The following is a 13,540-nucleotide window of genomic DNA, read 5'->3' on the forward strand; positions in this document are numbered from 1 at the left end:
AAAAAAAAAAAAAAAGCCAGGAATTGTGGTAGACGCCTATAGTCCCAGCTACTTGGGAGGTTGAGGCAAGAGAATTGCTTGAGCCCAAGAGTTTGAGGTTGCTATGAGCTATGACACCACAGTACTCTACCAAGTGTGACAAAGTGAGACTATCTCAAAAAAAAAAAAAAGTTGGGCCAGTAGCCAGACCTGGGGTCACTTTCAGGGCAGGGCCCTTAACACACATATGTCCCACCATGCTGGACTTTGTCCAGCTGCACAGCTGCTGCCCAAACTATTGTATTTAGAATACACTTTCACAAATGTATTTAGTGTCAAGGTGGGTGTTGATTAAGCATTAACTGTGCAGCAGAGATCGAAGTGAACAAGCTGTAGTCTCTGCTCAGGGCGTTCACACTCTAGTTAAGGACAATCCCACAGCAGCAGATCTCCATTTTGGAGCTTCACAGGGCGTAAGGTGGGCTGATGGGGACACCAAAAGATCAGGAGTCCCTGCCTTGAAATAAACAGGCCATTCAAGGTGATGCTATCCCAAGGGCATGGCTGGGCATTGAACATGTATGTGGGGCAGGAGGAAGCGCTTGGGTGAAACCTGTGGCACTCACCTGGGAGTGAGTCTGTCCTCCAGGAGATATTTGGCAGTTTCTGGAGACGTTTTGAGTTGTCACAATTGGAGTCAACAGTGCAACCGACATCTGGTGGCTTGAGGCCAGGGATGCTACCCAACAAAAGCATCATCCGCAGTGCACAGAATGGGTTACAGAGAATGATCCAGCCACATGCCAGCAGTTTTAACTCTGGTTTGAAGGGATTAGAGAGACCAGAGTTAGCAAGAGGAACCAGGGAAGGTCTTGAGAGAGAGCAGAAGTGACAACATAGAGCCTCCTCGGGGCACACAGGGCCCCCAGCAATGCTGGGTCATCTTCTCTCTTCCCAGATAAATGACCTGCGCTCCCAGAAGACTTCTATTGAAAGCTTATTTATTGAAGCCACCGAGAAGTTCAGGAGTAACATCAAAACCATGTATTCTGTCCCTGTACGTGGTGGCCCCTGACTCTGGGCGTTTCCTTTGCCCTTCCCCAGATGCCTCACCCTCCTCTGTCCCCTGTCCCTGCCCGACCCATGGTGGTCACACCTGGCATTCCCACAGAACGGGAAGATCCATGTGGGCTACAAGGACCTCATGGAGAACTACCAGATTGTTGTCAGCAACCTGGCCACTGAACGTGGCGAGAAGGACACCAACCTGGTTCTCAACCTCTTCCAGTCACTGCTAGATGAGTTCACCCGCGGCTATACCAAGAATGACTTTGAGCCTGTGAAGGTGGGCACCCCACCACACCATGCCCACTCACACCAATTCACACCCACCTGTGCCGTGCCACTCCCACTTACATCTGTTCCCAGAGGGGATCCTCCCACACACTCAGAGCACTTCCCTTCTGGGTCAGGGTTTTCTGAATAAAGGCAAGCAGGAGGCATTAGGGCAGCTGCTGCCTTTCTGGTTGAGGGAAGACACAGGGCACCCGGATACCATTATTGCAGGGGGCCTGGCTAGGGGCAGGCATGTTCCTAGGGGTGCCCCACATGACCTCTTATTTGTGTCCTTCACACAGAGCAAAGCTCAGAAGAAGAAGCGGAAGCAGGAACGTGCTGTGAGTAGATGTGTGTGGGGATACCACATGGGTGCAGGTGAATGTCTAAAAGAACATGTGCATGCATCAGTACTATATCTGTGCACGTGCGTACATGTATATATGTATATGTGCATGGGTGTGTTTCTTCCCTAGCATGTAATCAACCATGGTCATGAATGAGCAGATCCTGCCCCAGAGATGCTGCAGGCCCTCATCCACCCAGGTGGCCTCACACTCAGCACCTTCTGCTGCCCCCACAGGTCCAGGAGCACAATGGCCATGTGTTTGCCAGCTACCAGGTGAGCATCCCACAGTCGTGTGAGCAGTGCCTCTCTTACATCTGGCTGATGGACAAGGCCCTGCTCTGTAGCGGTGAGTGCCCCACAGAACCCCCACCCTTAACTGGTTACCCACCCCAGGTGTAGGGCAGATCTTTCCAGACTGCTGCCCCAGCCATATCTCACCCTCTGAAATTTGCCACCATCCCAGGGATAAAGCCCCCCCCCGCTTAGCTGGTTCCAAGGCCCCCACTAGCAAGTCCTCACCCTTCTCTGCAGCCTTCCCTCCTCTTGTGCACCTGTGCAGGTCACCCTGGGTCCTGCTTCTTGGTCCTTTTACACACTGCTCCTATGGCCTGAACCATGGTCCTCTCTCCAAGCCCCTCCCCCTCTATCCTCCACATACCAAGCACAGCCAGCACATCCCTGAGAGAGAGGTGGGGCCCAGGATAACAGACCCAGCCTGTGGTCACACAGCTGGGAGGTGCCCAAGCTAGGACTTGAGCTAGTCAGCCTCCAGAAGAGATAACCAGGCCTCTTTTGCTTATATTTTCCTTCCAGAACCAGTAAAGCCTAGGTCTTTTCAGTCCAAGAAGCAACACCACCACCCTGTATTGTCATAAATACCCAGTCAATTGTCACTGTCCTGAGATGAACACACAGGACCTGAGCCTGTGCTCTCACCCTGTTTCACCCTTGCCTCAGAGATACAGATGCCCCCACCTTTTTAGCATAGCTCACTTGCTCTTACTATAATATTAGCAAGGTGGTGTAGGGTTCATTGTTGTTGGAAAAAGGAAAAGCAGCTTCATTCTTGCCTCTCTAATGCACTGAGTCCCCCACACAAGTGCCCAGACACACCAACACCTGCCCTTCGTCCTGCTGGCCAGATTGGGTCTGAGGCTAACGGCCACCATGAAGCTATGAAAACCAACCTATATAGCTTTCTCTCATGGGAGCAAGGCAGAGATTCCTACAATGCAAGTTTAGAAGGCATTTGGGGAACCTGGGGTCCCCAACATACCTTCTGTGACTCCTGCCTGTGACCTCCTAGTGTGCAAGATGACCTGCCACAAGAAGTGTGTGCACAAGATCCAGAGCTACTGCTCCTACATGTGCGGGAGAAAGGTGAGTGTGCCAAGGCCTAGAACTTTCCAGAATGGCACTCCGCACCAGGGCCAGGTATCTCGGGAGGTGGTGATTGGCATTAGGGCCAAGTGAGGACATGTGGCAGGCACAGGACACTGGCAGGAGGAGCTGCAGCCCTTGTTCTGCAGCAGAACACACCCCCAGCCCCAGTTCTGTCTGAACCCTTCAGGCCCCCAAAGCAAGGGCTGGACATATGTGTCATCTCTGGCCCTCTTTGTCTCTGTTTGGGCCCAGGAGGGAGGAGGTTCAAGAGGCAAAAAGTGAGGACAGCCACCCTGGCCCTGACACCCTCCTAACCCCCGACACTGTAGGATGAGTCAGGTGCCGAGCCTGGCCACTTTGGCGTATGTGTGGACAGCCTTACCAGCGACAAGGTCTCTGTGCCCATTGTGCTGGAGAAGCTTCTGGAACATGTGGAGATGCACGGGCTATATACTGAGGGCCTCTACCGCAAGTCAGGTGCAGCCAACCGGACTCGGGAGCTCCGGCAGGCACTGCAGACAGGTGGGCACTATAAGTAGGTGGTCACCGTGCCAGGCACTGGGCACAGCCATCCCACCTGTGCAGCACTCACCAGCCCTGTCTACCCCACAGACCCCACAACAGTGAAGCTGGAGAACTTCCCCATCCATGCCATCACAGGGGTGCTGAAGCAATGGCTACGGGAGCTACCAGAGCCCCTCATGACATTTGCCCAGTATGGCGACTTTCTCCGAGCTGTGGGTGAGCCCCACAGCAGCACAGGCAGCAATAGTGTTGGGCGGCCACAGTCAGGTGACAGGGCGGGACCACCTTGTTCACAAGATGAGAAAATGAAGCTCAAAGCACTCAGCCCAACCAAGTGGGTCCCCAGTTCAGGGTGGGGCCAGGACTCTCCTGTGGCCATTCATTCTTGCTGTACACATAAAGGGTGATGCCTATCAGTGGGGTGGGATGGGCACTGCAGAGCCCCTCAGGAACTGATGCCCTTGGCCTCTCTAGAACTGCCAGAGAAGCAGGAGCAGCTGGCCGCCATCTATGCTGTCCTGGAGCACCTTCCAGAAGCCAACCACAACTCCCTGGAGCGGCTCATCTTCCACCTTGTCAAGCAAGTGCCTTCCCACCCACCTGCCTGCCCTCTGTAGGAGCAGGATCCCTATTACAAACCCCTGAGGCAGTGTTTCCTGGTACAGCTCAGGCTAGTGTTCTCTGGTAGTTTTGACCAGGAGATGGGCTGGTGTTGATGTTCTGGGAGGGGCCCAAGCTTGCTGGGCCACCCAGGTCCTTTGAAGCACCTCTCTTTGCTGCAGAAGCAGATATCCCTCACCTCTGGGCTGTGCTGCCACTTTCCCAACAACCATCCCAGGGCCCTAAAGTCCAGTCCTAGGGCTCCCTGGGCCCTACCTCCCTCCTTGGCCATGTCAACCCCCTAACTGCCAGTGGCCATGCAGGGTGGCCCTGCTCGAGGATGTGAACCGCATGTCACCAGGGGCACTGGCCATCATCTTCGCACCTTGCCTCCTGCGCTGCCCTGACAACTCAGACCCACTGACCAGCATGAAGGATGTCCTCAAGATCACCACGTGAGTGCCAGGCAGAGCTAGCCCCACCAGGGGACTTCACAACACCTTTATCCCAGCTATATGTAAATATGTGTATAACACTTATAATATCCTCGCAATCTGTGAGGCCAAGAAGGGAAGATCACTTGACCTCAGGAGTTCAAGACCAGCCTGAGCAAGAGTGAGACTTCATCTCTTCTGAAAATAGAAAAAAAAATTAGCTAGACATTGTGGTGGGTACCTGTAGTCCCAGCTGCTTGAGAGGCTGAGGCAGAAGGATTGCTTGAACTCAGGAGTTTGAGGTTGCTGTGAGGTAGGCTAATACCGTGGCACTCTAGCCTGGGCAACAGAGTGAGACTCTGTCTCAAAAAAAAAAAGGAAGTCCAGAGCTGGGTACAATGGTGTGAACCTGTAGTCCTGCCTACTCTTGAGGCTAAAGTGGAAAGATTGCTGGAAGCCAGAAATTTGAAGCCAGCCTGGGCAACATGTTAAGACCCTATTTTTTTTTTGAGACAGAGTCTCATGTCATCCTCAGAGTGCCATTGTGTCACAGCTCACAGCAGCCTCCAACTCTTGGGCTTAAGCGATTCTCTTGCTTCAGCCTCCTAAGTAGCTGGGACTACAGGTGCCCGCCACAACACCCAGCTGTTTTTGTTGTTGTTGTAGTTGTCATTGTCTAGTAGCCCCAGTCTGGGTTCAAACCTGCCATCCCTCGTGTACGTGGCTGGTGCCCTTACCACTGAGCTACAGGCGCCAAGCCAAGACCCCATCTCTTAAAAAAAAAGACTAGAAGAGGTACCCAGACAGCAATAGGAGGTTGTACCTGAGTTGTATTATAGGTTGACTGTGCCTCCTCCTTTCTATCCACATGTGCTCTAATGAGAATTGTGTACGTAGTTCATAACGGTAGGGCAATTCTCCCCAGAGTCACAACTTGGTCACAAGGTTAAAAATGTGTTTTCCAGACGGCGCCTGTGGCTCAGTGAGTAGGGCACCAACCCCACATACCAAGGGTGGCAGGTTCAAACCTGGCCTCAGCCAAACGGCAACAAAAAATAGCCCGGTGTTGTGGCAGGCACCTATAGTCCCCGTTACTCGGGAGGCTGAGGCAAGAGAATCACCTAAGCCCAAGAGCTAGAGGTTGCTGTGAGCTGTGACACAACAGCACTCTACCAAGGGTGACAAAGTCTTTTAAAAAAGTGTTTTCCAATAGCTGGGCATTGTGGTAGGTGCCTGTAGTCCCAGCTACTTGGGAGGCTGAGGCAAGACAATCGCTTAAGCCCAAGAGTTAGAGGTTGCTGTGAGCTGTGATGTTATGGCACTCTATCGAGGGTGACATAGACTCTGTCTCAAAAAAAAAAAAAAGTGTTTTCCAAATCTGTTTTAAATCGTTTCTCTGTCAATTTACTGAAATTTAGGATGTATCACTTAAAACCATCCTTAAAATTGAAACTTGGCTTCAGAGACTAGCCTATAAGAGGTAGAGGAGAGATGAAATGTTTTGAGTACAAATTATCATATTTTATTTACAGATGTAAAAACAGAAACAGTTTTTAGCAAAGGCTGGATAGTTGAGCAGTAATACAGAGTCCTCAGGGAAGGTTAAGAAACCAGTTGCAATCCCTGCAGCCTGCACCAGGGGGCTCATCCACACTCAGACCCAGGTGAAGACATGGCCCTAAATTTCTCCTCCAGCTGGGAAGTGTCACTTCTAGGTTCTTTTGAGGTTGAAGAACCAAGAAAAAAAAAAAGCAGCAGTCCAGGTCAGCGCCTGTAGCTCAAGCGGCTAGGGTGCCAGCCATATACAGCGGAGCTGGCCAGTTTGAATCCAGCCTAGGCCTGCTAAACAACGACAACTACAACCAAAAAATAGCCGGGTGTTGTGGCAGGCACCTGTAGTCCCAGCTACTTGGGAGGCTGAGGCAAGAGCATCACTTAAGCCCAAGAGTTTGAGGTTGCTGTGACTCTACGGCACTCTACCCAGGGTGACAGCTTGAGACTATGTCTCAAAAAAAAAAAAAAAAGAAGCAGCCCAATTTTTCTAGCCTCTGGTAAACAGAAATGATTTTCTAGAAGTTTTCTTTAAAAGTTTTCTGAAATTTCTTTAGAAGATGATGGTCAGTCATCAGAGGTGCTACTATCAATGAGAGTTGTGAATATTAGGAGTCTGTTACCCTCTTGGCTGCGCAAGGCTAACATTGAAGAAGGCCTTAGAGGAGCACCTGCCAGTGGGTTCCCCGGGCTATACTCATAGTTGTTAAGGAAGAACAACAGGCAGTAAGGATCGTGAGGTTCTGATTCCATCCAGGTGGTGTGGTGGTGACAGATTTCCTTCTGGTCTCTTCCAGAATATTCTTTGGTACTTTTTTTCTTTTTTAGTCATGATAATGAAAAACTTAAGTCTTAGACTGCCTCTCAGTTTTGAGTTCCCACCCTCTCCTCCCTGCTACTGACCACTCTGGGCTAAGTCCCTCCCAAGCTGGCGCTGACCACCAAGCAGAAATGCTGCAGGTCCCTGCAGGCATGTGCACCCCTGCCCCTTGAGATTCTCCATGAATCAGAATCACCACCACCCTGTTCTGTTCACTCTGACCCTCCTTCATACTAGGAGGTCTGCAGAGACGGGACTCAGGCTCAGAGAAGTGGAGTGAGCTGCCCTAACTCACGCAGCATGGGAGCCGGCACAGCCATGCCCTGGTCCTGCTGGGTCTCTGTGTCTCTAGGTCTCCCAGTCCTAACTAGTGATTCCCAGTCACCAGCCAGTGCCTCCCTGGACACTGAGCGTCCTGGGGGTGGTAGATGAGTCAACTCCACCTGTGGGCCTTCTCCACAGGTGTGTGGAGATGCTGATCAAGGAGCAGATGAGGAAATACAAAGTGAAGATGGAGGAGATCAGTCAACTGGAGGCAGCAGAAAGCATTGCCTTCCGCAGGCTTTCCCTGCTAAGGCAAAATGCTGTGAGTATGGATTAGAGTGGAGGAGGGGCTTTGCAGGTGGGAGGGGTTGTGGGCCAGGGCTTGGTGGGATGGAAGGGCCTTGGGTGTGGTCATGTGGGGTTAGGGGCCTCAGCTGGCAAGGGCAGAGAGGGTGGTGAGTGGGGTCTCACTTTCCAGTTCCTCACCTACTCACAGCACACTGTTGGCCACAGGTAGGGGCAATTTGCCCTTAACCAAAACCCAGTCTGCTCAGCCTCACTCCAATTGTTCCTCTAGGTGGGGAAGGTAGGGGACATGTCACCCACTTGGTGGTCGTTCAGGTCATTAGTATAGCCTTGTTCTTTACTGATCCAGGCCCCACCCACAGGAAAATAACCCCATAGCAGAAGTAGTCATATAGTGGGAGGCAGATCCTAGACTCCTGGGAGAACCAGGGAACCCCCTTTGTGCTGATTGTCAGATGTGCCCCCCAATCACTGCTGTGTCTGTCTCCTCCTCTGTGGTCACCCAGTGTTCATCTCTCTCCCAGCCATGGCCTCTCAAACTGGGCTTTTCATCTCCCTATGAGGGGGTCCTGGTATGTACACAGCCAGCGGCCGGTGCATGTCTCCTAGTACGGCACATGCTGGCTTCCCTCAGCCCCTGGGTTCTCTAAGATAACATGAGCATGTCCTAACCTTCAGGAAGTGCATGCTGGGGGAGGCCCCTTGCCCACTGACTGAATATGCTGAGGACAACTAATCACCCAAGCTCCTGCCATCTGTCCCCATGGGATTCCTGGATATGTCCCACTAAGAGCCCAGCATGTTTACACCAGAACTAACCTCACAACCAGGTGCACCAACCTCCTCCTTCCTAGAGGTGCCAATGATACCGGCTGCTTTTGTTTCAGAGCAAGGGCCCCAAGGCCCAGGGAAGCCAGGGCAGCAGCCTGGAGGAGCTGGAGGTACTGCCAGAAGAGGAGGCAGCCAGTGGCGATGAGGACCGAGAGAAGGAGATCCTCATCGAGCGGATCCAGTCCATCAAGGAGGAGAAGCAAGTGTCCCTCTGTCCCCTGCCTTCTCTCAACTCTTGCCATTCAGTCCCCATGCACTGCCCTGCCCCACAGGCAGATTCAGTCCTTGGTGGTCCTGTTGTCCCTAACATAGACTGACAGTACTTAATGGGACCTTGCTGTCAACCATGTGCTCTGTTTAAACCTCATGCCTAACCACACAGGACCCCAGTGGCCCACAGAGAATAGTGGGTAACCAGGAGGCAGTGCGCCAACTTTGTCTTGAAGGTGGTCTTAACTAGGGTGCTGTTATGTCATGCTGTGAGTGTGAAGGGAGCCCTTATAAAAATAAATGCAAGCTGGGCATGGCAGTACACATCTGTGATCCCAGCTAGATCCTGCCTCTACAAAAATATTTAAATTAGCTAGGCATGGTAGCGTGCTTCTATGGTATTCAAGAGGCTAGGGCAGGAGGATCACAAGCCCAGGAGTATGCAGTTACAGTGAGCTATGATCATGCCACTGTACTCCAGCCTGGGTAACAGAACAATTTTGACTCTAAAAAAATAGTAATAATAATGCCAGAACTTGCGTGACCTGGTTCCTTGGCCACCTTAGTCTTAGGAGCAGTGGAGAATGTTTCTAGCAGAGGGAATGGCACATGCAAAGGGCCTGAAGCCCGAGCATGTCAGTAACTCAGGTTTGGGCCGTATGCCAGGGCTGCCCTCAGCAGCCTGATACTCTTACCTGATGAGCTTCAGAGGACCCCAGGAGATTTTAGGCCAGATATGCTTGGGTTTGAAGGAGGGTGGTAACAGGGAGTCACCTTTAGAATAGCCTGATGTGTCCCATACCAGCCTGGCACTTTCTGAGGAGTGGCCTTGGACACTTAAGACCCTCTTCCCTCTCCAGGGAGGACATCACCTACCGGCTTCCAGAGCTGGACCCAAGGGGCTCTGACGAGGAGAACTTGGACTCAGAGACCTCAGCCAGCACCGAGAGCCTACTGGAGGAGCGGACTGGGCGGGGGGCCTTGGAAGGTCAGTATTAAGGTAGTGTCTGCTTTTCTCCATCCTGTCCACCCCTGGCAGGCCCTGGGGTGAGGGTCTGACTGCCAGCCCTGAAGCTGCAGTAACCCTGCCATCTATCTCTCAAAAGGGCCCCCCACGCCTACTCTCCCCTACCCCAGCGCACCCACCCCGAACCCCCTCCCCACGGTGGCCGCCCCTCCACGACGAAGGCCTTCGTCCTTCGTAACGGTCAGAGTGAAGACCCCCCGGCGGACCCCCATCATGCCCACGGCCAACATCAAGCTCCCGCCGGGCCTACCTTCCCACCTGCCCAGGTGGGCACCAGGTGCCCGGGAGGCTTTTGCCCCAGTGAGACGCCGAGAGCCACCTGCCCGCCGTCCGGACCAGGTACATTCCGTCTACATCACACCAGTAGCAGACCTGCCCATACAGGCTGCTCTAGAGACCCTGGACGAGGACGGCCAGCCACCTGGGAACAAGCGGAGATATTCAGACCCCCCAATGTACTGCCTGCCCCCCACCTCAGGCCAGGCCAATGGCTGAAGGCCTGTGGCTACTGGAGTCAATATGTCTGAGGACAGCCCTTGTGCCAGACCTGTCATGGCAATCATTCGGCTGAAAAGAATCCAGAACAAAAGTTCAAAGAACCACTAGAGGTGGGCACCAGCTCCAAGTAAAGAGTCAAGGCAGGGAGCCACCAGCTAGGTCTAGGCCACTCTCGGCACAAGCCTCCCAAGGCATCGCCAGGCCCCCAGGAGCACTAGGTCTCAGCAGGCAGCCCCTCATCTCTTCCCTTACCTTTTGTACGTTTTTACATTAACTGTTTATGTACATGGTTTACATTACTTTAAACTGTTAACAGCCTTAACAGAAGACCAAATCGTTTTTTATATGTGTATAAAACTTTTCTATTAACGCTGTGTATCTCCCTTGTAATCTGGACATGGGTCATCAGAGCAGAGGCCACTTAGCCACTGCACTTCTGGAGCTCAGACTCGCACTTCAATCAGCGTTAAGGGTGATCGGCATGCCCAGGCCTTCCATTAGTGTTTTGGACACTTGGGGCATCTGAGCACCAAGGCTGTTTCCAACTCATGCCTCCAGCGGGCAGCCACTTGGCCAATGTGCATTCAGGGGAATGTTGGAGACTTCTATGGGGGTCAAGGCTGTTGGCTGGATCCAGGACATGAGTCAGGAGCGGCCTCCACCTTGGGCACACAGACTGCAAGTACCAAGGAGACCTGAATATGGCCATCACTTTTCTGTACACCAGGAGCTTGAGAAGGCTGCCCTTCACACTACCCGCCCATGTGACAGTACAAGAGTCAATGACTTCAGGTCTGCTCATGGTCAGGGAGGACAAGGGCTGATGTTGGACATACCCTTCAGTCAACTGTGACAGCCTGGGGCTTTCCAGAATGGGGACCTCCTTTCCCATGCTCAGCCCACTTGGCAGACACTTGAACACACGCCACAAGGCTGGGACCAGGGAATGCCCCACACAATGTGTGAAAATAAAAAAGTTCCTGCGATGTGTATGCATGGAATTTCTGCTCAGACCTCCTCAGGGTTGGAAGAGCAGGGCTGATGGGTAGGAGTCAGCCCTGTGGCCTTAGCCAAGAGAGGTAGAGGGTGGGGATTATACCCATCTGGGAGGACCTGCCTTGATCCTCCAGCAAACACTGCTGTTGGAAATTTCCCACAGATGAGAGATGGGCTGACTTGCAATGCTTATTTATTTTTAGAGACAGAGTCTCACTTTGTTACCCTCAATAGGGTGCTGTAGCATCACAGTTCACAGCAACCTGAGTGCCGTGGCATCACAACTCACAGCAACCTCCAACTCTTGGACTTAGGTGATTCTCTTGCCTCAGCCTCCCGAGTAGCTGGGACTACAGGCGCCCGCCACAACACCTGGCTACTTTTTTGTTGCAGTTTGGCCGGGGCAGGGGCTGGCTTCAAACCCGCCACCCTCAGTATATGGGGCTGGCACCCTGCTCACTCTGCCACAGGTGCCACCCGTAATATATTTCTTTTTTTGCAATTTTTTTTTTCCTTTTTGGCCAGGGCTGGGTTTGAATCTACCACCTTTGATAAATGGGGCCGGTGTCCTACTCCTTGAGCCACAGGTGCTACCCTGAGGTGCTTATTTATTAATCAGGAAAGCTTGGGGAGCCCAGATCTCCCCACATAGTCTTACTCTGTGGGGAAGGCCTGCTGTTCTGGGAGCCTTCTCCTGTCTCCTTGATTCAGCACCCAGCCTCTACCCAGATGAGCTTAAATGTCAGCTGCCGGGGCCATCTACCCTGCAGCAGAGCCAGGTCCTGGTGGGTCTGGCAGATGCAGAAGCCACCACCCCACAGAAGGGTTCCAAAGGTGCAATCAGATGGGCAGGTATGGGAATTGGCTAGCAGGTGGAAGATGAGGGACAAGTCCAAATTGCACTTGCCTGGGATTGGTGGTGGGGAGGCCACTTGTCCACAGCCACACTGCTGAAGAGGCTGGGATTCAGACTCTGCCCTGTCAGCCTCTGAGGCCCCACTTGTGGGTCCTGGTATGGTCTCTGTGATATTTTGTGAGGACACCAGGGCCACCAGTGTAAGGGCTGCATGCCAGGTCCTGGTCCCCATGAAGTACCCACTCCCCACTCTGTTCACTCCAGAAGACTGGCACTGTACGCCTGGGAGACCCAGGCGATGGACTGGGACTAGGTTCTCAAAATGCAAATCTCAGTACTTGCAGTAACCCAGCCCCACTTCTCCCAGGACTGGCTCCGGGCTCCCTTAAGGGAGGCACCGTCACACTGTCCACTTCCTAAGGGAGCAGAGAAATGTTAACCTTACCTAAGGCCATGGCCAAGGACAGAGTCAAGAGTCAGGGCTAGGACCCAAAATCTTATAAATGAACTATAGATGAGCCCCTGTGACAGATAAAGCTGAGTTGGGGAAAGCCCTGAACCCGAAGTGCCAGGTCAGGGCCTTTCCCCCAAGGGAAATCAGGAAGACTGCTGAGAGGAAAATGAACTCAGCGTGAAAAGAATCCACACAGGGCTCAGCGCCCATAGCATAGTGGTTACGATGACGGCCACATATTCCAAGGCTGGTGGGTTTGAACCCAGCCCAGGCCAGCTAAACAACAATGACAACTACAACTAAAAAATAGCAGGCATTGTGTTGGGCACCTACAGTCCCAGCTACTTAGGAGGCTGAGGCAAAAGAATCACTTAAGCCCAAGAGTTGGAGGTTGCTGTGAGCTATAACACCACAGCACTCTACTGAGGGTGATGTGGTGAGACTTCGTCTCAAAAAGGAAAAACAAAAAAACAGAATCCAGGCAGCAGTGAGTGTGAAGTAGGCATTTTGAGCAGGTAAACCTAAATAAACAGGCTGGTTGACCCTCTGACAGCAGAGGACCTAATCCTTCCAACTTTCCCAGGGGTTAAAAAGCTCTAAGGGAAAAAGCAAGTAATTCAGCCCAGAGAAATGCGGATATAATGGCATTGCTCTTTTTTTTCTTTTTTTGGAGACTGTCACCCTGAATAGAGTGTGGTGGCATCACAGCTCACAGCAACCTCAAACCCTTGGAGGTCAAGCCTTTTGCCTCAGCCTCTGGAGTAGCTGGGACTACAGGAGCCCATCACAACACACGGCTTATTTTTCATTCTTTTTTTTGTTATTTTCTCTATACATATACATGTGTTTATTTGGTTTCCACTTTTTACCTTCACAAAATTAAAAAAGCTAAAAATTTAATAACAGTAACAATGTTTAAGATAAGGACTAGAAACAAAAACCTCATAGAGAACGAAGATAAATACATTCAGAAAAGCAATCAGACAACTGCTGCAACGAAATATTGAGCAGTAATAATAATAATGCAAAAAAAGTAATTCACATTGTCAAAGTATGTCCATCATAGAATGCTTTGTTTTTTGAAATTATCTTCTATTTTTATAGGTTTTTTTTTTTTTTTTT

General features: G+C 51.8%; 2 protein-coding genes across 15 annotated transcripts in view; both read left to right on the plus strand.

Annotated features, from left to right (window-relative positions):
* MYO9B (myosin IXB) overlaps nt 1-11,098 on the plus strand; it is a 116,695-nt gene extending 105,597 nt beyond the window's left edge. For 8 of the 14 annotated variants that reach the window (XM_023517133.1, XM_023517141.1, XM_023517142.1 and 5 more), the window contains 14 exons: nt 938-1,036; nt 1,151-1,324; nt 1,617-1,655; nt 1,898-2,009; nt 2,970-3,043; nt 3,376-3,568; nt 3,659-3,787; nt 4,046-4,151; nt 4,495-4,626; nt 7,439-7,562; nt 8,053-8,118; nt 8,434-8,576; nt 9,448-9,575; nt 9,694-11,098. In XM_023517133.1, the coding sequence (XP_023372901.1) occupies nt 938-1,036; nt 1,151-1,324; nt 1,617-1,655; nt 1,898-2,009; nt 2,970-3,043; nt 3,376-3,568; nt 3,659-3,787; nt 4,046-4,151; nt 4,495-4,626; nt 7,439-7,562; nt 8,053-8,118; nt 8,434-8,576; nt 9,448-9,575; nt 9,694-10,109 (1,935 nt within the window). In that variant the 3' untranslated portion in view covers nt 10,110-11,098. Of the gene's footprint in view, nt 1-937; nt 1,037-1,150; nt 1,325-1,616; nt 1,656-1,897; nt 2,010-2,969; nt 3,044-3,375; nt 3,569-3,658; nt 3,788-4,045; nt 4,152-4,494; nt 4,627-7,438; nt 7,563-8,052; nt 8,119-8,433; nt 8,577-9,447; nt 9,588-9,693 lie in introns of all 14 variants that reach the window. The other 6 variants (XM_023517136.1, XM_012809443.2, XM_023517144.1 and 3 more) reach the window with 5 other exon arrangements.
* The window catches only part of USE1 (unconventional SNARE in the ER 1), a 5,990-nt gene continuing 3,154 nt past the window's right edge, over nt 10,705-13,540 (plus strand). Inside the window, exon 1 of the mRNA XM_012809388.1 lies at nt 10,705-10,794. Coding sequence (XP_012664842.1) covers nt 10,705-10,794 — 90 coding nt within the window. The remainder of the gene's footprint in view (nt 10,795-13,540) is intronic.

The sequence above is a fragment of the Otolemur garnettii genome, unplaced genomic scaffold (assembly GCF_000181295.1).
Source record: "Otolemur garnettii isolate 467f Iridium unplaced genomic scaffold, OtoGar3 scaffold00105, whole genome shotgun sequence".
NCBI lineage: Eukaryota > Metazoa > Chordata > Mammalia > Primates > Galagidae > Otolemur > Otolemur garnettii.